General features: G+C 43.7%; 1 protein-coding gene across 2 annotated transcripts in view; it reads right to left on the reverse strand.

Annotated features, from left to right (window-relative positions):
* The window catches only part of LOC140726121 (exocyst complex component 6B-like), an 835,898-nt gene that overhangs the window by 159,679 nt on the left and 651,089 nt on the right, over positions 1–25,130 (reverse strand). For both annotated transcript variants that reach the window (XM_073042078.1, XM_073042079.1), the window contains one exon: positions 5,175–5,248. In XM_073042078.1, the coding sequence (XP_072898179.1) occupies positions 5,175–5,248 (74 nt within the window). The remainder of the gene's footprint in view (positions 1–5,174; positions 5,249–25,130) is intronic.

Below are 25,130 nucleotides of genomic sequence, written 5' to 3' on the forward strand. Positions count from 1 at the left end.
ACATCATGAAGCATCCCACCCACTCTGCTCATGGGCCGTGTGTCCCACTCCCATCAGGGAGGGGGCTACGTAGCGTCCACACCAGGACCACCAGACTCCAGCAGTAAGACTGTTCACCATCTCCACCCACTAACTCACCCCTCCACAGCCTCAGCCACCATTACTTTATCATTTCCTGTCAGAGTCACCTTATGTATAGACACCCCTGCGCCTAGTGTCAATTTATGGACATACAGTCAATCTATGTATATCAGCTACCTTATGTTTTGTTTATTTATTGTGACTTTTATTATTGTGTTCTTTATCTTATTGTGATTTCTTTTGTTCTGCATCAGTTTTAGAGTAGGAATTAGGTAGGAACTTGTGTACTGTAAATGACATTAAACAATCTTGAATTCTGTGCTGTGGGACCTTTTACATCCCTGTGAGAGAGGACAGAGACGCTCAGATTTAAAGCATGTTTGGAAGATGCAGGGTTCCCCAGTCCAGCATTATCAGCTTAGTTTTGGGGCAGAGGAGGTTTACCAGAAGGCTGAAAGGATAGATTGAGGGAGCTAGGGCTTTCCTTTTGGAGAGAAGAAGGGGTGAGAGATGATTTTATTGAGGTGTGTAAGATGATAAGAGGTATAGATCGAGGTATAGATTGTTCTTTTTTCCCAGGGCGGAAATGAGAGGACATAATTTTAAGGTGATTGGAGGAAAGTATAAGGGGGGGGGGGGTGTCAGAGGCAAGGATTTTACACAGAGTGGTGGGTGCGTGGAACATGATGTCAGGCAGGGGTTCCCAACCTGGGCTCAATGGAATCTTCAATTAATAGTAAGGGTCCATGGCATTAAAAAGGTTAGGGGCCCCTGATGCCAGGGGTGGTGATAGAGGCAGATGCATTAGGGACATTAAGAGGCTCTTAAATAGGCACATGGATGAAAGGAAATTGGAGGTCTATGTGGGAGGGAAGGGTTAGATTGATCTTGGAATAGGTTAAAAGGTTGGTACAACACTACAGGCCAAAGGGGCTGCAACGTGCTGTACTGATCTATGCTCTGTGTTTATTAATCCTAGAGAAGGATTTTAACCTGCTCCTTTTGAGACTGAGGTAAGAGGTCACCACCTAGCTGCAGAGAGCAAAAGCAAAGTACTTATGCTGAGTTTGTGCAGGAGTCTGTCAAACCAGTCAGGTGCCCTTCATCGCGCAATTCCCAATGGCAGTCAGTATGCTAATCCACTGGATGGGGGAGTTACATATCAACAAGGAAGACATCTTGTGCTACTGGCTACATGCTCTTGAGGAAGAGTAAATGGCTGCCTCCTCTGTCTCTATCCCTTATAATTTACCATGAAACCTTTAATCCTCATAACAATCAAGAATCTAGAAAACTCTGCTTTAAATATACCCAATGACTTGGCCTCCACAGCCGTCTGTGGCAATGAATTCTACAGATTCGCCACGCTCTGGCTAAAGAAATTCCTCCTCATCTCTGTTCTAAAGGGATGTACATCCCTCTGCTTCAAGATGGCCCAGCAAACAACGCAACCAATGGCAGCATCCTGCAGACAGCACACAAAACTCCTTCTTTTATCTCTTCTTTCTGATGTGATTCTCCTACTAAGCTGTGTCATTCAACAACCTGATGGTTGTAGGAAAGTAGCTGCTCCTGAACCTGGTGGTGAGGAACCTCAGGCTCCAGTGCCTCCTGCCCAGTGGCAGCAGTGAGAAGAGAGCATGGTTCGGATGGTGGACATCCTTAATGATAGATGCTACGCTTCCTGTAAATGCTGGCCACTACGCCACCAGCCGGCTCTTATAGATGATGTTGGAATTGAACTCCGAACTCTGATGCCCAAGCTGTAATAGCATCACACTAACCACTACACGTCCGTGGTGCCCATCTGGTAGGTTTCAGTGAGATCTCCTCTTTCATCCTTCTGAACTCCATCAAGTACTGGCTCAGAGACATTAAACGCTCTCAAAGTTTCTGCGATTGCTGCAAAGTGACTTGCTGAATTGATTCATGCGGTAAACTAAAGATTATTTTTACTTGTCACATATACAACGAAACATCAATGTATACAACGAAATGTGTTGTTAGTGCCAAATTAAATCAGCAAGGATGGTGCTGGGCAGTTTCCCTATATTCCCAGCTCCAACATAGAATGCCCACAACTCACTAACCTTAAACCGTATGCCTTTGGAATGTGGGAGGGAACCCGAGGAAACCCACGTGGTCATGAGAACGTACAAACTCCTCACAGACATCTGCAGGAATTGAACACTGATCAATGATCGTTGGTGCTGTCACAGCATTACACAAACCGCTATGCTATGGCAACAACTAACACTGTCCGAGTTGTCCTGGGGTTAGCCCGAAAGTGTCGCCATGCCTCTGGCGCCAACATAGCACAACCACAACTCAATAACCCTAACTGCATGTCTGAGAAACGTGGGGGAAAGCCTCCCACACACACATATACCCAAGTCACACATCCAAAATACTGAAGGATCTCAGTAGGTCAGGTAGCATCTATGGAAATAAATAAACACCCAACGTTTCAGACGAAGACCCTTCTTCAGGACACTGTCCTTTAACCCCAGGACAGGCTGTCTTCTTCGGCCCTGAGCCTCCATTGGTCTTGGACTTGGGCCTGCAAGCACGAGGCTTTGAATTTCCCAGTGGACTCTCAGAGACTTGCAGACTTAGAGTTCCGGCCAATAGGACTCGACTTGCAGACTTCTGATTCGACCTCAAGTCAGGATCTTCAGCATCAATCCCAGGATCACCAAACACTAGGCCTCAAAGTCCGGACTTACCGATGCCGAGACCCCAGTCACTTGGCCGTCAGCTCTAGTCTCACCAATACTATTTAAAGTTACGTGGCCTGTTCTTACTCAGTTGTGTGAGAGGCTCCAGAGAGTTGGCACAGCCCAGTCCATCAGGGGCACAGCCTAATCCATCCCAACCGCTGACAGCATTTACAGGAAGCGTTGCATCTATCATTAAGGATGTCCATCATCCAAACCACGCTCTCTTCTCACTGCTGCCACTGGGCAGGAGGCACTGAAGCCTGAGGTTCCTCACCACCAGGTTCAGGAGCAGCTACTTTCCTACAACCATCAGGTTGTTGAATGACCTGTACAACCCTAACCCTACCTCAGCAATGGAACACTCTTGCATCACCATGGGCCTGTTTCAGATTGTGTTTATGTACTGACGTCTTCTTTTGCAGTTTCTTTCTTCACTACCTTGTGTAATTTATATTCTGTGAAGTTGTGTGTGATGTTGCTATAAGCACTTTTTCCACTGTCCCCGTACCCCACCGTACTAGTGTACGTTACAATCAGCTCACCATCATAAACACAAGGGATTCTGCAGATGCTGCAAATCCAGAGCAGCACATAAAATGCTGGAGGAACTCAGCAGGTCAGGCAGCATCTATGGAAGGAATAAACAGTCGATTTGAAGATGACTCAGGTCTTCATGAAGGGTCTTGGCCCAAAATGTCAATTGTTCATTCCTCTCCATAGATGCTGTCTGTCCTGCGGAAATCCTCCATTTTGTGTGCATTGCTCAATAAACGCACCTTAATTTGCACCTTTGGTTGAATAACTAACGGAAGCTCCTTTATCCAAATACCCCCTTGGAGTGGCTGCCCACACCTGGCCGCTCAGGCAGGTGATGGGACGGTCCTGCAAAGCCTGAGCTCAGAAAACTCACTAAGGTTTAACACCAGTACTTTGTGTATCACAACTAAGTGCTGAAGTCGGCATGCGTAAAATTTTTATTTTGAGGTACAGCATGGTAACAGGCCCTTCCGGCCCAAAGAAGGCAGAGCAAGAGACCACTTTCTCTGCTCACCGTCGTCCTGGGATGCCAGCACAGTGAGCAGATCCTCGCAGCCGCCGGCGAAGAGAGGGAGGAGAAACCGCACGCTGCGCAGTTACACCCACGTGACCAGTTCACCTACTAACCTGTAAGTGGGACTGTGGGAGGAAACCAGAGCACCCGGTGGAAACCCACGTGGCCACTGGAAAAACATACAAACTCCATATGGGCAGGTGCGGAACTGAACCCGGGTCGCTGGTACTGCAACATGTTACGCTAACTTGTACGCCACCATGCCGCTACAGATCACGGTAAATATACGTGCATACAATCGTGTAAGTGAATACAAAGCAACAGTTAAAAGAGGGTTCAAACACAAATGGTAATGCTAATGACTGTGAGATCCTCCCAGCATCAACAGCCGTGAACTAAACCACAGAAGTAAATGGGTTTAGAGCATAAAGTCACTGCGGCTGAGAAATCCGCAGTTCCTGACAAATCCCCATCTATCTTCGGACTGAAAAGATGACAGGACAAGAGACCCCTTTCTCTGCTCATGGCACGCCCACCGCTGTCCTGGGATGTCGGCACTGTGAGTAGACCCCTGTAGCCGCTGGCGGAGAGAGGAGGGAGAAGCCCCGTCGGTGGCTTCTGGTAGTGAGAGGTGGAGCAAGGTCAACTTTATAACACAGCACTTTGTCAGCAGGCTTGGGGAAGGCCAGTTGGCAGAATGCACATTCCTCTCCCTCCCTCTGCCTTGCTCTCCGCACGTTATCACTCCAAAGAAAGAGAACAAGGAGCCCTGACAAGCAGGTGATCCCCATTCCTCCCCATACGCCAAACACCTGCTCAGAATCGACACTACTGACAGACCACCCCCCCCCCCCCGCCTCCTCTGCCAAATCTGGTGGTCACGGTAGGGAGCAGGTGAAAGTGAAAGAAAGTGGGGGAGAGAGAGAGTGAGTGAGAGAGGGAAAGAGAGAGAGCGTGTGAGAGAAAAAGAGAGAGAGATGGTGTGAGTGAGAGAAAAAGAGAGAGAGAGGGTGAGAGAGAGGGAGAGTAAAAGCAGGATGAGAGACAGAGAGAGCGGGAGAGAGAGATGGATAAAAAGAGGTTGAGAGAGAGATTAAGAAGGAGAAAGAGAGAGAGAGAGAGAGAGGGAGAGAGAAAGAAAGGGAGAGACCTGACTGGTCAGGCCTCAACTTGTAGGCCCAAAAGCCAACAAAAAACTCCGAATGGTGACGGGCAAGATCCCGCCAAGGAGTCGTCTAGCGGTGGGGGGGGGGATGGACGAGCGTCAATCGCATCCTGCAGGCACTGCGGTCTTCAGTCACACATTTAAAACAAAGGCTTACTTGTCTCAAGTCGATGAAGGCCAACAGCAGTGTGTCACCTTGGAACCCAGGCACTGGTCCGGATCTGGCAAAGTCTGTGGGAAAGAAAGGAGGATAAAAACAACTCTAAACAACCATGGACAGGGAGATTGGCAGACGGATGACAGCACAGACAGTGAGGCCAAGCTAGAGGAGTACCATTCTTCTAAGGAATCATGTCTTCCTCCCCTACACCTCTTTGTTCACGCGTCAAAAATTCTGTCATCAAATCACCATTAATTCCAAGCCTTGACAGCTAGGAACTGTACTAATCGACCTAAAATTTATTCCCATGGGCTGTTTTAGCTTCATAGTTTTTCTTTTCCCTTCTTTCTCAACCGAACAAACAGCTTGCGAATGCTTTCCTGACACAATAAAATCTACAGCTGGTGAAATCCTTTCAGTTCTGTTAAACTGATGTGATTTTCCATCCTGCATGCTCCACACCGTGGGATCTTTTCAATTACACGCCTGTCACCTGATTTTATTAATGTTAATAAGAGAACATTAAAAGGCTCAACCTGCCACCTCACCTCTGCATCTTTACAACTTATTTAAAGATTAAAGCCTAAACAGGAAACAAATTGATGGATATAATAATTACGAGGCTTCAGATTGATCAGGAAATATTACTAAGTCTGACAGAATCACAATTAAGTTTAATATTACTGGCACATGTCACAACATTCATTGTTTTGCAGCAGCAGTACAGTGCAAAACATAATCATAAAAACTATAAATTAAAATAAGAATTATATATAAAATAATTAAATGAATAGCGTAAAAAGAGGGAAAATACTGAGGTAGTGTTCACGTGTTTCTTGTCCATTCAGAAATCTGATAACGGAGGAGGAGAAGCTGTTCCTGAAACATTGAGTGTATGTCTTTAGGCTCCTGTACCTCCTCTCTGATGGTAGCAATAAGAAAAGGGCATGTCCTGGGTGATGGGATTCCTTAATGATGGATAATGCCTTCTGAAGGCGTCCTCGATGTTGGGGAGGCTAGTGCCAATGATGGAGCTGGCTGAGTTTACAACTTACTGCAGATTTTTCTGATCCTGTTCAGTGGCCTCTCCATATCAGACAGTGATGCAACCAGTAGAAATTTGCAAGTGTGAAGGCAAAATAATCTGTTTTGCGACTTACACTGAGAACATGGCCAGACAGAAAAGCAGGCTGAAGTCGGTACAAAGTAGAGAATAGAAAGGATGGGTGTCTGATAGAAAAAGGGATATGAGACAGAGAAAGAGAGAGAGAGCATCAAAATCAGGTTTATTATCACTGACATACTGTATGTTGTGAAATCTGCTGTTTTGCGACAGCACTACAGTACAATATTTAAAATTTAAGCATTGCAAAAAGCGAGCAAAATAGTCAGGTATTATTAATTGATTCACTGACCATTTGGAAAACCAATGGTGGAGGGGAAGAAGATATTCCTAAAACATTGGGTGTGTGTCTTTATGCTCTTGTATCTCCTCCTTGATGGTAGTAATGAGAAGAGGGCAAGTCGATGATGAGGGTCCTTACTGATGGATGTCACCTTCTTGAGGCAACGCCATTGTGGGTGGGGAGGTTAGTACTCATGATGGAGCTGGCTGAGTTTACAGACCTCTGCAGCTCTTTCTGATCCTGTGCAATGGTGCCTCCACACCAGATGGTGATACTACCAGTAAGAATTGTCTCTATGGTACGCCTGCAGAAATTTGCTACTCTTTAGTACATACAAGACCTCCTCAAACTCCTAATGAAGTATAGCTTCTAGTGTTCTTTTTTCATAATTGAATTAATATTCAGGATAGATCTTCAGAGATGTTGGCACCCTGAAACTTGAAATTGCTCATCTTTTCCACTGCTGATCCTTCAATGAGTTCCTGATGAGGGACACAAGAGAATGCAGATGCTGAGAATCTGAAGCAAGACAGCGAATGTTGGTGGAACTCAAAGTTCAAATTAAATTTATTATCAAAGTATGTATATGTCAACATATACTACCTGACATTCATTTTCTAGAGGGTATTCACAGTAGATACAAAGAAACGCAGTAGAATTGATGAAAAACTGCACACAATGACAAACAACTAAAATGCAAACTGTGCAAATACAAAAAGAATAAACAAACAAACAAGTAAATATAAAAATAGCAACCAATATTGAGAACAAGATGGTAGCGCGGATATTAATACGCAGCAGCCTCTTCGGACTCTGGATTGGGGATTGCCAAAATTTATGTGGATTTTCTGGTTTAGTCTGTTTTGTCATATGCTTTTGTGATATCATTCTGGAGGAACGTTGTCTCATTTTTTAACTGCATTGCATTTGTGGTTTCTGAATGACAATAAACTGAATCTGAACCTGAATCTGAATCTGAAGAGTTATAGAGTCATTGAAAGTGAGTCCATAGGTTGTCAGTTTAGTGTTGGGGTAAGTGAAGTTATCCACGTTGGTTCAGGAACCTGATGGTTGAGAGATAATAACTATTCCTGAATACAGTGATGTGGGTCCTGAGGCTCCTGTACCTGCTTCCTCATGGCAGCAGTGAGAACTGAGCATAACCTGGATAGTAGGGTCCTTGATGATGGATGCTGCTTTCTTTTGGTATGGCTCCTTAGAGATGCGCCCAATGCTGGGGAAGGTGTACTTGTAGATGTGCTTAGGGGGCCAGCCAGTATCAGTGGTGAAAATTCACTTCAGATTAAGATTGTTAGCCCAAAATGTCGACTGTTCATTCCCCTTCACAAATGTTCCTTTGACGTGTTGGTTGTTAGTGCAAACAACATACATCCTTCCTTAGAAGGTTGGCGTCATTCAATGTCTGTAGTGAGATGCTGAAGATGTTCTATAGGTCAGTTGTGGAGAGCGCCCTCTTCTTTGTGGTGGCGTGTTGGGGAGGAAGCATTAAGAAGAGGGACGCCTCACGTCTTAATAAGCTGGTAAGGAAGGCGGGCTCTGTCGTGGGCAAAGTACTGGAGAGTTTAACATCGGTAGCTGAGCGAAGGGCGCTGAGTAGGCTACGGTCAATTATGGAAAACTCTGAACATCCTCTACATAGCACCATCCAGAGACAGAGAAGCAGTTTCAGCGACAGGTTACTATCGATGCAATGCTCCTCAGACAGGATGAAGAGGTCAATACTCCCCAATGCCATTAGGCTTTACAATTCAACCGCCAGGACTTAAGAACTTTTAAAAAGCTATTATTAATGCTTTTTGAGATAGTGATTTAGATGCATATCATATTTTTTACTGAGTTAAGTATTGTATGTTATTAGTTTTGCTACAACAAGTGTATGGGACATTGGAAAAAAAGTTGAATTTCCCCATGGGGATGAATAAAGTATCTATCTATCTATCTATCTATCTATCTTTAGTGCATCTTTCAAAATACACATGAAATCTGAAATTTGACGGAATGATCTGTATGGATGAAAACCTCCTGTACTTAATAAAGTGGCCATGGTCTTTTGCTGCTATAATCCATCTACTTCAAGGTTGATGTGCTGTGCATTCAGAGAAGCTCTTCTGCACAGCACTGTTGCAACACATGGCTATTTCAGTTACTCAAGGCATTTTCACCCACCATTCCCTTGAGGTTTTTTTTTTGTTTTTTGCTCCATTCTCTAGAGACAGTTGTGTGTGAAAATCCCAGATCAGCAGTTTCAGAGATACTCAAACCACCCTTCCCGGCAGCAACAATCATTCTATGGTCAAAGTCACTTAGATCACATTTCTTCCGTATTCTGATGTTTGGTCTGAACAACAACTGAACCTCGTGACCATGTCTGCATGCTTTTATGCATTGAGTTGCTGTCACGTCAGATGGAGCTGATTAGATACTTGCATCATTAAGCGGTTGTACAGGTGTACCTAATAAAGTGGCCACTGAGTGTACTGCAGTTATATCAAATTTACAAAGTAATTTTGGTTCAAAGACTCAAGAAACATTGGACAGGTGAGAGACCTATGGTGAGTATTTAAGAAGCAAAGACACAGAAGGATGTCATTTGGCCCTTGATGTCCATGCTGGTAAAAAAAAGAAGCTTGTTAACCTAATCTTAACTCCCTGGTCTTGGTTCGCAAGTTTTTTTTATTTATTTAGCGATACAGTGCAGAGTAGTCCCTTACAGCCCTTTGAAACATGCAACTCGAATGAACCCCAGTCTAATCACAGGACAATTTACAATGACTAATTAAACTACCAACTGGTATGTCTTTGGACTGTGAGAGGAAACCGAGCATCCAGAAAAAACCGAGCATCCAGAAAAAACCCACACCTTCCACTGGGAAGACGTACTGACTCCTTACAGCTGACGTCAGAATTGAACTCCAAACTCTAATGCCCAAGCTGTATTCAGAACAAGGGGCAATCTCATTGAAACCTATAGAATGTGGCCTCGATGGAGTGGATGTGGAGAAGATGTTTCCTATGGTAGGGGAGTCTAGGACCAGAGGGCACAGCCTTGGAATAGAACAGAGATGAGGAGGAATTTCTTTAGTGAAGATCTGTGGAATTCATTGCCAGAGACGGCTGTGGAAGCCAAGTCATTGGTTATATTTAAGGCGGAGGTTGATAAATTCTTGATTAGTCAGGGCATTAAGGCATATGGGCTTGAAAAGAAAAGTGGATCAGCCATGATGAAATGGCAGAGCAGGCTCGTTAGGCCAAATGGCCTGATTCTGCTCCCAGGTATTATGGTCTTTTGGTAATAGCATCAATCTAACCATTATGCTACTGTAGTGCCATGGTAGTCCAGATAACTTATAAATGCATTGACAATATCTGCCTTCCTTCTAGAGAGTTCCACAGTGGCAACTTATTTTTGAAGGTAAAAAAAATCCTCAACAAGAGGCCACAGATTTACGGTGAGACTCAAGAGTTTTAAACATAGAAACATAGAAAATAGGTGCAGGAGTAGGCCATTCAGCCCTTCGAGCCTGCACCGCCATTCAGTATGATCATGGCTGATCATCCAACTCAGAACCCTGTACCTACTTTCTCTCCATACCCCCGATCCCTTTAGCCACAAGGGCCATATCTAACTTCCTCTTAAATATAGCCAATGAACCGGCCTCAACTGTTTCCTGTGGCAGAGAATTCCACAGATTCACCACTTTCTGTGTGAAGAAGTTTTTCCTCATCTCGATCCTAAAAGGCTTCCCCTTTATCCTTAAACTTGTGACCTCTCGTTCTGGACTTCCCCAACATCGGAAACAATCTTCCTGCATCTAGCCTGTCCAATCCCTTTAGAATTTTATACGTTTCAATAAGATCCCCCCTCAATCTTCTAAATTCCAGTGAGTATAAGCCTAGTCGATCCAGTCTTTCTTCATATGAAAGACATATTAAAGGAGGATATATATATATATATATATATCATATTAAAGGAGGATCTGAGTTGGCAGGTTTTGTTACACAGAGGAAAGTTGATCTATGAAACTGGTTACTAGAGGAGGTGGAGGAATCTGAAACAGTTACAATGTTTAAGAAGCATTTAAACAAAGACTTAAATAAGCACAGCGTGAAAGGTTGTAGTCGTTGAGTTATACAGCACAGAAACAGGCTAGTCAGTGCAACTCGTTAATGCCAACCAAGGTGGCTACCTTAGCTAGTCCCATTTCCCTATATTTGGTCCATATCCTTCTTTAAAGATAAAGACAGATTAGCTTTATTTATCACATGTACATCGGAACATGCAGTAAAATATGTTGTTTTCATCAAATCAAATCAGCGAGGGTAGTGCTGGGCAGCCCACAAGTATCACCATGCACCAGGCGCCAATATAGCGTGCCTACAACCTACTAAACCCTAACCCGTATGTCTTTGGAATGTGGGAGGAAAAAAGAACACCTAGAGAAAGTGGGTGCTCTGTTTTCTTCCTGTAGTGATTAGCACAATGTTTTACAGTACCAGCGACCCAGGTTCAATACCCGCCGCCTTCTGCAACAAGTGTGTATGTTCTCCCCGTGATCACGTAGGTTTCCACTGGGAGCTCCGGTTTCCTGAGAAGATCCAAAGGCATTACGGTTGGTAGATTAATTGGTCAATATATATTAATAGGATAGGGTTAAAAAGCTGATTGTTGGGGAATGCCGCTTGAACGGCCCATTCTGCACTGTATCTCAACAAATAAGTAAATAGGGAAACCACGTGGACGTAGGGAGAACATACAAACTCCAGTGAGAACTGAACCCCGATCACTGAAATATTGCTACACTACGCTACCATACCACCCCATAATTTACTTTAAATCTTTCCTATCCATGCATCTGCCTCAATGTTGTGTCGATTATTAAGGACCTCCAGCACCCAGGGCATGCCCTTTTCTCACTGTTACCATCAGGTAGGAGATACAGAAGCCTGAAGGCACACACTCAGCGATTCAGGAACAGCTTCTTCTCCTCTGCCATCAGATTCCTAAATGGACATTGAACCCGTGAACACTACCTCACTTTTTAAATATATATTATTTCTGTTTTTGCATGATTTTAATCTATTCAATATCCATATACTGTAATTGAATTGCTTATTTATTTATTTTTCTTCTAGATTATGTATTGCATTGAACTGCTGCTGCGAATTTAACAAATTTCACAACACATGCTGGTGATAATAAACCTGATTCTGATTCTGAAGTACTTTAAGCATTGCAATTGTACCAGTTTCTGCAGTTCTCTCTAGCAGCTTCTTTCATAGATTCACCACTGGCGCTACTGAAGACACGCGACAGTTTACTTGTGGTTTAACAGCAAAGGAATGTGATTAAAAACATCACTAATAACACTTCTTAAAAAATAAATTGTGGTAAGCCATCACCAGAAACAATGAAGAGGCGAGTGAGGCCAAAGCGAACGCAAGAGATGTGCTGGAGTGCTGCCAAAATCGGTGCACTTGGAGTTGGAGCCATGCTGGTTAGGGCGGACAGTTTGGAGGGGAGAAGTTGGGACAGAGGAGTTCCGATGCCTGTCCAACTAACCTGGGCATGAGTGTGGATTGCTCTGGGCGCCGCGACAATTTGGTGAGGTTGAGAACAGCTTTATCCGCAGTGAAATCCAGGTCCAAGGCGAATTGCTGGGAGGTGTGTTATAGGCCTGGAGCGATTATCCACAGCGAGGTCCCATTTCTAGTGTGAGATTTGGAGAGTTTAAACGCCATCCCAAATAGTCCAGGGGCTCCTCTCTCCGCAACGCTAAGGCTGTGACAGTGCTCTACGCCTGCTGTGCTTCATGTCTGTGAACTTTGCGATGATTTATCTCACTACTATAATGAACTGAATACTGAGGTTTTGGGCCTACTCTGGGCTGCTATAAGGATTTGGATCTAAGGACTCAATTTGGTTTGGAATGCTGTTTCTGTTGCTCACTTCTATTGTTTGCATGATTTGTTTGTTTTTAATCTTTCTCTGTGAGCACTGAGGGCTGGCCTCATTTTTTTAAATTGGGTTCTTTCATGTTCCTTGCTTGGTGACTGCCTGTAAGCAAACAACTCTCAAGGTTGTATAATTTATACATTTGTTGATAATAAATGTACTTTGGATCCTTGAAAAGGTGCCCTTCAGTTCCCCATTAAACCTTTCCCCTTTCACCTTAAATAATACCCTTTAGTCACACACTCCCTACCCTGGGAAAAAGATTGTGGACATTCACCCTATCTATTCCATGAGTTCCTCCTTCAGCCTGCCACATTCCATGGAAAAAAGTGACAGATTACTCAACTTCTCAATATAACTCAAGTCCTCCAGTCACAGTAACATCCTCATGAATTTTTTCTGCACTCTTTCCAGCTTATCTTTCCAATGGCTGAGCAATTGGAAACAAACAGCTTACACTCATTGCCCACTTTATTAGGTACAGTTGTACAACTGTTCATTGATGCAAATATCTAATCAGCCAATCACATGGCAGCAACTCAATTGCGTAGAAGCATGCAAACAAGGTCAAGAGGTTCATTTGTTGTTCAGACCAAACTTCAGAACGGGTAAGGATTGTGATCTAAGTGACTTTGACCACGCAATAGTTGTTGGTGCCAGACGGGATGGTTTGAGTATCTCAGAAACTGCTAATCTCCTGGGATTTTCATGCACAACAGTCTCTGGAGTTTACAGAGAATGGTGTGATAAACAAATAATCCAGTGAGTGGTAGTTCTGCGGGTGAAAACACCTTGTTAATGAGACAGCACCACTGGAGTGGTGTGAGACAGGTGGTAGAGAAGGAGTGCTGGGGGTGAGGGGTGGTGGGTGGCAGTTAGCAAGACACGCCCAGCCCTGAGACACCAGGCAAGGTCATTTGATATTAAACAATTGGTTTATTGATCATTACGGAATGTCTCTCTGGTGCCTTCCGCTTCCTCTCCTCTCCCTTCCCCTTTTTCCAACCATGATTCCCCTCTCCCTGCCCCCTTCCCACTCTCAGTCCACAATAGAGACCCAGATCAGAATCAGGTTTATCATCACTCACCTATGTCATGAAATTTGATTTTTTTGCAACGTCAGTACAGTGCAATACATAAAATTACTACAATACTGTGTAAAAGTCTCAGACACCCTAGCTATATGTATGTGCCTAGACTTTAACATAAAACTGTAAATAAATAAATATACGGTAATTCAGCATGGAAACTGTTCTACAGCCCAACTCATCATGACAACAAAATTTCCATCGAAGCTAGTCCCATTTGTTTAAGTCTAAACCTTTCCTATCCATGTATCTGTCCAAGAGTTAATAGAACATTGTATTTTACCTGTCTCTATGCTTCCTCTAGGAGCTCATTCCCTATATCCACCACTCTGTGGTGGGAAAATTGCCTTTCAGGTATCATCCATTTGTGTGGAGTATGGCCAAGTGGTTAAGGTGTTGGACTAACGATCTGAAGGTCGTGAGTTCGAGGCAGCGTGTTGTGTCCTTGAGCAAGGCACTTAACCACACATTGCTCCAGTCTACCCAGCTGAAAATGGGTACCAGCAAAATGCTGGGGGTTAACTCGCGATAGACTGGCATCCTATCCGGTGGGGGGGGGGGGGGGGGGGGGGTAAGGGTGTCTCGTACTTTCAGTTGCTTCACGCCACGGAAACCAGCATAAGCACCAGCCTGATGAGCCTATAAGGCTCGGGACAGACTTTAACTTTGTCTTTTATCATCCATGTTCCTAACTAAATGTTTTTTAAATGTCCCTAATGTATCTCCCTCTACCACCAGCCCAGAAGCACATTCCAGACACCCACTAATCTCTGTGTAAAGAGCTTACCTCTGACATCACCCCTATACTTTCTTCCAATCACCTTAAAATTATGCGCCTTATTTCCACCTAGGGATAATGTTTCTGGCAGTCCACTCATTCTGTGCCTTATCTCATCTTGTACATCTCTATCAGGTCACCTCTTATAATATACGTAGAAAGAATTAAATAATTAATACAAATAGAAAGAAAGTGAGTTAGTGTACATGGGTTCATAGAGCATTCAGAAATCTGATGGCAAAGGGGAAGCAGGTGTTCCTAAAGCTTTGAGTATGTGTCTTCAGGCTCCATATCTCCACTCTGATGGTAGCAATGAGAAGAGTCTCATCACAACCTGTGCCCTCCAGTTTTAGATTCCACTGCCCTAGGAAAAAGACTGAGATCATCCACCTTATCTGTGCTCCTTATAGTAACATAGTGGTTAGCGTGATGTTATTACTGCTCGGGGCCTCAGAATGTGGCGTTCTATCCCATTGTCTGATGTAAGGAGTCTGTTCATCTTCCCCATGGAATGCATCCATTTCCTCTGGATGTATCGGTTTCCTCCCACAATCCAAAGATGTGCCAGTGGGAATGTTAGTTGATCATTGTAATTTGTTCCATGATTAGGCTAGGGTTAAATCAGGGGTTCCTGAGCAGCGTGGCTCGAAGTGCTGGAACTGCATATGCCACGCTGTGTCACTAAATAAATAAATCAATAATTGTACAAACGTCTATCAGCCTCTTGTGCTTCAGGGAAATGAAGAGTCCCAGCCAATCCAATTTCTCCTTACAACTGAAGCCTAGCAGCAACCTTAAGTCAAGGTGAACTTTTATTCTGAAGTTTTAATTGAAATATAATTGCCTCCATTTGGGGGATATATGAACTCTGAAGATTTACCCTTTAGAACCATCAATTGAGGTGACCAAGTCTGCAAACACGAGTGTTCCCTAACCAAAGGCTACACCAAAGTTCAAAATTCAAACTATATTTATTATCAAACTACATATATGTCAATACATACAGCCCTGAAATTCACTTTCTTGTGGGCATACACAGTAATTCCAAGAACCATAATATAATCAATGGAAGATTGCAGCCAATAGGATGGAAAAATAACCAAAGTACAAACAACAATAATCATACATTCTGACATTTATACTCAGTGTTGCAGTCCATCGGAAAATTCATTCCTGAGCCTGTCGCTGTCGCTGGCTGAAGCTGGCAACTATTGTCAGCGCTAACTGAAGAGTTATTATTAGTGAGGCTTCTTCACAAACCCTGAGAGCTGAGTAATTGCTGCCTGAACTGGAATGTTGGCTGTTCGTCTTCCTCCATAGCGACTGTGCTGAGTTCCTCCACAGTTTTGTGTGAGCTTTTCCAGATTTTCAGCATCTGTAGCATCTCCTGTCTCTTGGGTAACCAAGCTAATCCCATTTACCTGTGTTTGACCGATATGCCGATAAATTTGTACCGTCCATCTCAGAATCAGATTTATTATCACTGGCTTACATGATATGAAATTTGTCGTTTCGAGGCAGCAGTACAATTCGTTCATTCGTTTGCTATCTACTGTGCTGTATGTAGTAGGCGATCACATTCTTTCCAGGACCACAGTAGTTCTTGGCAAATTTTTCTATGGAAATGGTTTGCCAGTACAGAGTCATCAAAATGAGCATATATTACAAAACAAATACAGCACTGTGGATAAGAGTTAGGTACCCTGGATTTTTTACATGGATGCATGGCCTCCACACAGCCCTGATCTTAATATCACCAATGCTGTCTGGAATTACTCTGAGAGACAAAAGCAACTGTGGCAATTTCTCCAAGATGCTTGGAACAACTTACCAGTCACTAAACTGCACGACAGTGCATCTAAGAGCCAAAGTGTGTTCACATCAAATATTGATTTAATTTAGTGTTTTACTGTATACTGCTCTTCATAGTAATTTTTTTGATATTTACAAACATTTAATTTCATTATTTTTGAAAGCTTCTTTGTTTTACAGATTTGTTTTTTCATGTACCTAACACTTTAGTATATTATTGTATATAGTGTAAAAACTGGATAATGTTTATGTACGTGTCTAATCCCCAACATGAGACAGTGCCTTCAAAGATGACACTGCCTTCCTCAACGGATGTGTCTTTGTCTGTCTTTACCAACCTTATATATCTCTCATGGAAAGAAATTAATTTTGCCAAGAAAACATGAAGTACTGATTTAAAATGTATTATAATTCATTCAAATCCACATCCTATCTTTGTGGAGACACACTCCCTCTTGCACATGCTCTATCTGCCTCTCATCGCTCTCCTTCTCTCTCTCTTTGTCTGTCTCCATCTATCATTCAGCTCCCACTGTCTCCCAACTCCCAACACCCCTCCTATCCCTTACCTTGTCCTCCTCATCTATGTTCTAAAAGGGAGATGAGGAGGGATTTCTTTAGCCAGAGATGGCGAAACTGTGGAATTTGTTGCCTTGGGTGACTGTGGAAGCCACGTCACTGGGTATATTTAAGGCTGAGGTTGATGGATTCTTGATTGTTCAGGGCATGAAGGGATACAGGGAGAAGGCAGACCAGTGGGGCTGAGAAGGAAATGGATCAGAAAAGATGAAATGGTAGAACAGACTTGACGGGCCAAATGGCCTAATTCTGCTCCTATATCTTATGGTCTATGGTCTTATGTTCTTGTACAACATGCCTGTCAATCTCTTCCCCTCTTCAGTCCACCAATCAACTCGGAATCTTCGCTCCCTTCCCCTCAGTATACTGGCCATCTCCTCTTTCTACTCTCAATCTGGATAAAGGTTTTTGACACAAACCACTAACCCACTGAGTTCTTTCTGCAGATTGTTAGTTGCTGCCACCCTTGAGAAGGGGATTTTATAGAAAAATATACAATCATGAAAGGGATTGCTATGAGGAACTCAACAGGTCAGGTACCATCTATGGAGAAGAATAAACAGCCGATGTTTTGGGCTGAGAAAAATTGACTGATTATTTCTCTCCAAGGATGCTGCCTCACCTGCTGAGTTCTAATAGCATTTTGTTGGGATTACTCTGAATTTCCAGCATTTACAAAATCTCTTCTGTTAATTCAGTTATTTCCACTGGAACGTGAGACTAGAACTAGGGGACATAGCCTCAAGATTCGGGGAGTAAGTTTACAACAGAGATGAGGGGAAAACGCTTTGCCCAAAAAGCAGTGAATCTATGGAGTTCTCTGCTCAGGGAAGCAGTAGAGGCTACCTTATTAAATAGATATAAGACACAGTGAGACAGGTGATTGCATTGCAAGGGAAGTAAGGTTTATGGGGAAGAGGCAGGTAGGTGGAGCTGAGTCCATGGCCACATCACCCGTGACCTCTTTGAATGGCGAAGCAGGTTTGACAGGGTATATGGCCAACTCCTGCTCCTAGTTCTTATGTTCACTACATCCTCCTTCTCTAAGTAAACGAAACACTATTTGCCCTCATTGACCTAGTCTTTCCTGGCAGTTTTCTAAAGACACTGCTGTGTTCATGGGATGATTTAGAGTCATAGAGAAGTACAGCACAGAAGCAGTCAATCTAGTCCATGCCAAAACCAGCTGCACTGCCTACTCCCATTGACCTGCACTGGGACTATAGCCCTCCATGCTCCTACCATCCATGTACCTATCCAAACTTCTCATAAGCATTGAAATCAAGCTTACATGCACCACTTGCGCTGGCAGCTCATTCCACACTCTCACCACCCTCCGAGTGAAGAAGTTTCCCCTCATGTTCCCCTTAAACCTCGCTCCTTTTACCCTTAACCTGGTTGCAGTCCACTCAACCTCAGCAGGAAAAAATTACTATAATTTTCGTAATTATAAAATCCTCATAATTTTCAGATTTTGAGATCTAATTCTCAGATTTTTATTTCATACTCTGAATTCTTACTCATATATTCTTCACATTGCTATTCACCTTCTTTTGAATCAGTTGTTTTCCAAATCTTGAAAATCATGACCATGCCACTTGCAACTGGTAAGAACTGCAGATTTGTGCACGTGGCTCAGCACAGCAGAGAAGCCAGCTCCCCTCCAGCTGCCTCAATATAGCAGCCAGCATAGTCAGGGACCCCAGCCCCTTCCTTGGACATTTTCTCTTCTCCTCTCCCATCAAGAACATGTACCACCAAGTCATATAACTACCTCGTAGTTATATGACTATTAATGGTTCCCTAGTACAATAAGATGTATTCTTGACCTCACAATCTAACACCTTATGATCTTGCACTTTATTGTTAATCTGTAATGCACTTTCCCTGTAACTGTTACACTTTATTCTACATTGTTAGTTTTATCTTGTTCTACCTCAATGCACTGTGTAATGAATTAATCTGCATGAAGAGTATACTGCTGTGCAAAAGTCTTAGGCACGTATATACAGTTAGGGTACCTAAGACTTTTAATACCATTATGTATTGCAGCAGCAAAAAAAACCAAATTTCATGACATATGTGAGTAATGATAAATCTGATTCTGATATGGGTCTCTATTGTGGACTGGGAGAGGGAAGGGAGCAGGGCGAGGGGTATCATGGTGGGAAAAGGGGAAGGGTGAGGAAAGAGAGTGGGAAGCACCAGAGATACATTCCGTAATGATCAATAAACCAATTGCTTGGAATCACATTACCTTGCCTGGTGTCTCAGGGCTGGGTGTGTCTGCATCTATGCCAGCCCCTGCTCCTGGCACTCCTTCTTTGCCACCTGTCCCAGATCCTTCCTGTGGTGCTCCCCTCACCATTCCCAACATCCTTTGCTCCCGCCAGATTTACAAATTTGTTCTCCACTCCATTTACAAATACAGTACTATGCAAAAGTCTTAAGCACCGTATCTATATTGTATATACGTGCCTAAGACTTTTGCATAGTACTGTATGCAAGACAAGCTTTTCACTGTACGTGTGATAATAATAAACAAAATTCCAATTCCACCCGCTTTCCCAAAGCAAACAATATCCTCAACAGAGTTCCTGGACAACATTTATGCTCTGCAAGTGGTTCTATTGACCAGAATATTTGTTTTCTATCTTCTACTTTAATGCTTTAACCTTTCTTCACAGAGACAGAAGCGTAGTTTGGTTAAAGGACCCGAACTAATTATCCAAAGACGATTGTTCTCAGATGGAAAAAGATATGAATTTATTTGATCAAATCTAGAAGCAAAAAACTGGTGTCAACATGAGGTGGCAGAGGGTTCTAGACTCAGCCAGCTCCATCGCAGGTACAACCTTCCCACCATTCAGGACATCTTCAAGACGCGGTGCCTCAAGGAAGTGTTATCCATTGTTATGGACTCTCACTGTCCAGGACATGCTCTCTTCCTACTCCTGATTCTTGAAGCCAATGTTCACTGGATTGGTAAAGGAGGGATGTTGCAAACATTTAGATCCAATAGAGTAGATGTGGAGCAGACGTTTCCTATAGTGGGGAAGTCAAGGACCAGATGGAACAGCCTAATAATAGAGGGATATCCCTTTAGAACAGAAATGAGAAGGAGTTTCTTTAGTCAGAGGTTGGCGAATCTGTAGAATTCATTGCCACAGATGGCTGTGGAGGCCAAGTTATTGCATATATTTAAAGTGGAAGTTGATAGGGTTTTGCTTAGAAAGGGCGTCAAAGGTTACATGAAGAAGGCAAGAAAATAGGGTTGAGAGGAAAAATTAATCAGCCATGTTAGAATGGCTGAGCAGACTCGATGGACCAATTGGCCAAATTCTGCACCTATCTCTTGTGGTCTTATAGGAGGACGAATGAAAGTGTAGATACTCTAAACGGGGAGTGAATTCAGAAATTGGAGGTGCACAGGAACTTGGAAGTCTGAGATTAGGATTCCCTAAATGTAAACTTACAGGCTGAGTTGGTGGCAAGGAAAGCAAATGTGATTTTAGCATTGATTTTGAGAGGACTAGAATATAAAAGCAAGGATGTACAGCTGAGGCTTTATAAGCATTTGGAGTGTTGTGAACTATTATCTGGGGAATGCCTAGCCCCATATCATGGGAAAGGGGTGCTGGCCATGGAGAGGGTCCAGAAGAGGTTTACAACATTTATACCAGGAATGAAAGGCTTCATATATGAATGTCTCTGGGCCTGTATTCAATGGAGTTCAGAACTTGGGTGGGAGTGATGGATTTCATTGAAATCTACCGGTTTGAATATGTGGACCTGGAGAAGATGTTCCAGTGAAGGTGAGTCCAAGGTCCAGCCTCAGAATAAAAGGATGTTCCTTCAGAACTAGGGTGAGGAGGAATTTCTTCAGCTGGAATCTGAGATTCATTACCACAGAAGATTATGGAGGCCAAGTCACTGGGTGCAATTAAGACAGAGATTGATAGGTTCTTGATTAGTATGAGTTTAAAGATCAAGGGAGGAAAGTTGGAGAATGAGGTTGAAAGTTAAAATCAGCCACAAACGAAAGGTGGAGGAGACTTGGTACCAATATGTACCATGACCTCTGGCTGTTCTCCTTCCCACTTCAAGATATTGTGGACGCGATCAGAAACATCCTGTACCCTGGTACCTGGGAGGCAAACTACCATGTTTCTTTCCTGCGTCCACAGAATCGCCTGTCTGACCCCTCTAACTATAGAGTCCCCTATCATTACTACCATCCTCTCCCTATCCCTACCCTTCTGAACCACAGGGCCAGACTCTGTGCCAAAGGCGCGACCACTGTTGCTTCCCTGATGTAGGCCATCTCCCCCAGCAGTACTCAAACAGGAGTACTTATTGTTAAGGGGGACAGCCACTGGGGTACTCTCTAGTACCTGCTTCTTGTCCTTCCCTCTCCTGAGTGTTACCCACTTATCTGTCTCCCTGGTCCCCGGAGTGACAACCTGCCTATAGCTCCTCTCTATCACCTCCTCACTCTCCCTGATCAAACGAAGGTCATCGAGCTGCATCTCCAGTTCCCTAACGCGGTTCCTAAGGAGCTGCAGTGTGATGCACCTGGTGAAGATGTGGCCGTCTGGGAGGATGGGAGTCTCTAGGACCTCCCACATCTGACACCGAGCACAGTAAACTTGCCTCACACACATTCTTTCTGTCTGTTTTCTAAACAGATAACTCACCTTGCCTCGACTCATTATCGCTGAAGCCCCGTTGAGCCAAAGCCTTCCTACTCTGTCTCCCTCTATTCTGTCGCTTGCTCTGTAAATCTGCCTTCTTTTTAAACTCTTCCCGCTGTTCTCACTGGCCGACCTCCACGCGCTTGCGCAGTTGTGCCCCGTTCAAACCACTGAAGAAGTTGTTTTTAAGCCATTCCTTTGTAGCTTTGGCTTTATGCTTGGCGTCATTGTCTGGCTGGGAAATAAATCTTCTCTCAAGTCACAATTCTCTTGCAGACTGCAACAGGTTTTCCTCCAGGATTTCCCTGTATTTTGCTGCATTCATTTTACCTTCAGACTTCACAAGCCTTCCAGGGCCTGCTGCAGTGAAGCATCCCCACAGCATGATGCAGCCACCACCATGCTTCATGGTAGGGATCAGACTAAACACAGCATTTAGTCTGATAGCCAAAAAACTTAATTTTGGTTTCATCAGACCATAGAACCTTCTTCCAGCTGACTTCAGAGTCTCCCACATACCTTCTGGTAAACTCTAGCTGAGAATTCATTTGAGTTTATTTCAGCAGTGGCTTTCTCTTTGCCACTCTCCCATAAAGCTGCGACTGGTGAAGCACCCGGGCAACAGTGTTGGCAATTATTGCCCGTCACAACCATTCTTGGAAAGTCTGTACTTAAAAAGCCTGGTGCTGAGCACTCATTGCTCAATCACAGGAGTTCCATTTCCAGTACAACTGTTTGCGATGTCATCTTTGATTGCATTTGTGTTGTCTTGTTTATTTGGAGTCTGAGTCTGATTTAACTGCTTTGTGCTTGGGTTCACCACCACCCATAGCTCTCTCATTACACCAAAATGTCAACCTCCATTTTCCACCACAGGTGCTGCCGACCTGCTGAGTTTGCACTTTGTTCCAGTTTGAGCATCTGCAGTCTCTTTCTATCCTTGTCGTTCTATAACTGGGTTGCTGTCTGTCAGTACACTAGGTAGCATGTTTCGCATATATTACAACAGCAGCCACTCTGCTCAAAGTGCTTTACGGCCTGTAAATTGCCTCGGGACGTCCAGTGGTTCTTTGTAAGGTGTGGTGGAAGTGACCCTGTTCTTTTTGGAACGCTCTTGCATGCTTCCCTCGGCGTCTTGCAAGAATGTTTACCCGCCCACCACACAAGTGAGTGGCCATAATTTATGGACACCCAGAAGCTTTTCAGTAGCTCGCTTTTAGGAAACAGTAAATTGATTTATTATTGTCACATGCTCTGGGGTTTATTACCACTGAGATCTGTTGTCAAATTTGTTGTTTTTTCAGTAGTACAATGTAAGACATAAAATATACTATGAGTCACAAAAATAATTGAACAGTGCAGAAGATGAATAAGAATGTAAAATTCATTGGAACATGGATCACTCAGAAATTTGATGTCAGAGGAAAAGAAACTGTTGTTGAAACACTGAGCGTAGATCTTTTGGCTCCTATACCTCTTCCCCAATGGTAGTGGTGGGAAGAGGGCAGGTTCCAGATGATAAGGGTCTATAATGATAAATGTTGCCTTCTCGAGGCACCACCTCTTGAAGATGTACTTGTTGGTCGGGGGAATTGTGCCTGTGATGGAGCTGGCTCAGTCTACAATTCTCTGCAGGCTCTTGTGATCCTGTGCATTGGAGCCTCCATATCAGTCAGGTTCTCTTTACTGTACATCTGTAGAAATTTGCAAGCATCTTTGGTGACATACCAAATCTCCTCAAACTCTTAATAAAGTATTTTCACTGGTATACCTTCATAATTGCATCAATATGTTGTGCCCAAGACAGGTCTTTAGAGATGTTGACATCCAGGAGCCTGAAGCTGCTGACCCTTTTCACTGCTGATCCCTCGCTGAGGACTGGTGTGTGTTCCCTCAACTTCCACAATCAATTCCTTGATTTTGTTGACATTAAGTGTGAGGCTGTTGCAACACCACTCAACCAACACTCCTTTTCGCCTTGTCATTGCCATGTGTGTGAATGGTGTGTCATGCACACTGTTCATACAGATCAATTCATTGCGAGAGTGGTGAATTATTACAATAACAGAATGCAGAATAAAGTTTTTCAATTCAAAGAGATTTCAGTATAGGTAGACAATAAGGTGTAAGATCATAACGAGGTAGATTGTGAGGTCAGGCGTCCATCTTATCATACCAGAGGTTCATTTAATAGTCGTCTTATGCAGAATGGAAACTATCCTTGAGCCTGGAGTTAACTGCTTTTCTGTATCGTCTGCCTAATGAGGGGAGAAGAGAGAATATCTGGTGTGGGGTGGGGTCTTTGATAACACTGGCTGCTTTACTGAGGCATTGAGAAGTGCAGACAGATTCCGTGGAAGAGGGGGTGGTTTCTCTTATGGGCTGAGCTGTGTTGCAGTGCGCTGCAGTTTCTTGTGGTCACACATGTGGAGCCGATGCCATAACAAGCCATCGTGCATCCAGATAGGATGCTTTCTATGGTGTATTGATACAAGTCAGTAAGGGTCCAATGGGTCATGCCAAGTTTCTTTAGCATCCAGATGAAGTACAGAGAGAGAGGGAATGAGAGAATGAGATGGAAGGAAAGGAGAAGGGAGAGAGAGTGGGAGAGAGAGAGAGACAGAGAGAGAAGGAAGAAGAGAAGAAGGGAGGAGAGTGAGAGAGGGAAGGAGGATAAGAAAGAGGGAAGGAATGTGGGAGGATGTGGTAGGAGAGATGGAAGATGAGAGAGAGGAAGAGAGAAAGAAACTGAAAGAATGCACACGTGTGGGTGAGAGAGAGGGGAGAGAGAAAGAGTGAAAGAAAGGGAAAAGAGAGAGAGAGAGAGAGGAAAGAAGTGAGATGATGATGAGTTTAAAAGCTGTCGCAGCCTTGGTTTGGTTTTCCTTGTACTGGAGTGTCTGTTGTATGAAAAGAGAGAGAATAACCAGCCTTGTCTCTAGTGAAGTGGGGGGGGGGGAGAAGTAGTGGGGGGGGGGGGAATTGACTAGAGGAATATTACACAAAGCTTTGAGAATAGTGGGGTTTTTTTGCAGACACTGAATAGCAGGTGCCTCCTAACCTGAGCTCTGGGGGCAGGTGACCTCTTCCGCCCAGTGAGACTCCGTTCACATTACAGTCACTCTAACTGAGATTGATAGCGGTGTCTTAACCCTGCCATTTTTCACTGTCATCTCCAGTGTTTGGAAGCTCGGAACGGGGACACTCTCACAAAGTGCTTTCGCTCTTGACTAAAACACCCTTTTGTCAGGGTTGTGTTTATGATGTAATGGCGAGCAGTAGTTGCAGAATTAATAAAGGTTTTCTTGTGAATTTTCTTTTCCCATGTTCAGTGAGGGAAAACGATAGCTTCCCCGCCACCTTCTGTCTCACCTTCCCTCTTAAACTGTGTGTCGCCATCCGATGCAGTTTTTAAAGCATTTTGATAACTATTGACCTGTCCAGGACAGCCGCAAATTAGGAAGATTGACTGTAATAAGAAGAGAGAGAGCTCTTGCTATCAGCAGTCCAGACAGCTGGTGGCTGTATGGAGATAAATACCCTCCTAATGGTTATTAGGTCTCCTTGTTTCTATAAACTCTCCAGAAACTCTTGAAAAATTACTGCTCACTTTATCTTTCTC

This window comes from Hemitrygon akajei, chromosome 4, assembly GCF_048418815.1.
Source record: "Hemitrygon akajei chromosome 4, sHemAka1.3, whole genome shotgun sequence".
Taxonomy (NCBI): Eukaryota; Metazoa; Chordata; class Chondrichthyes; order Myliobatiformes; family Dasyatidae; genus Hemitrygon; species Hemitrygon akajei.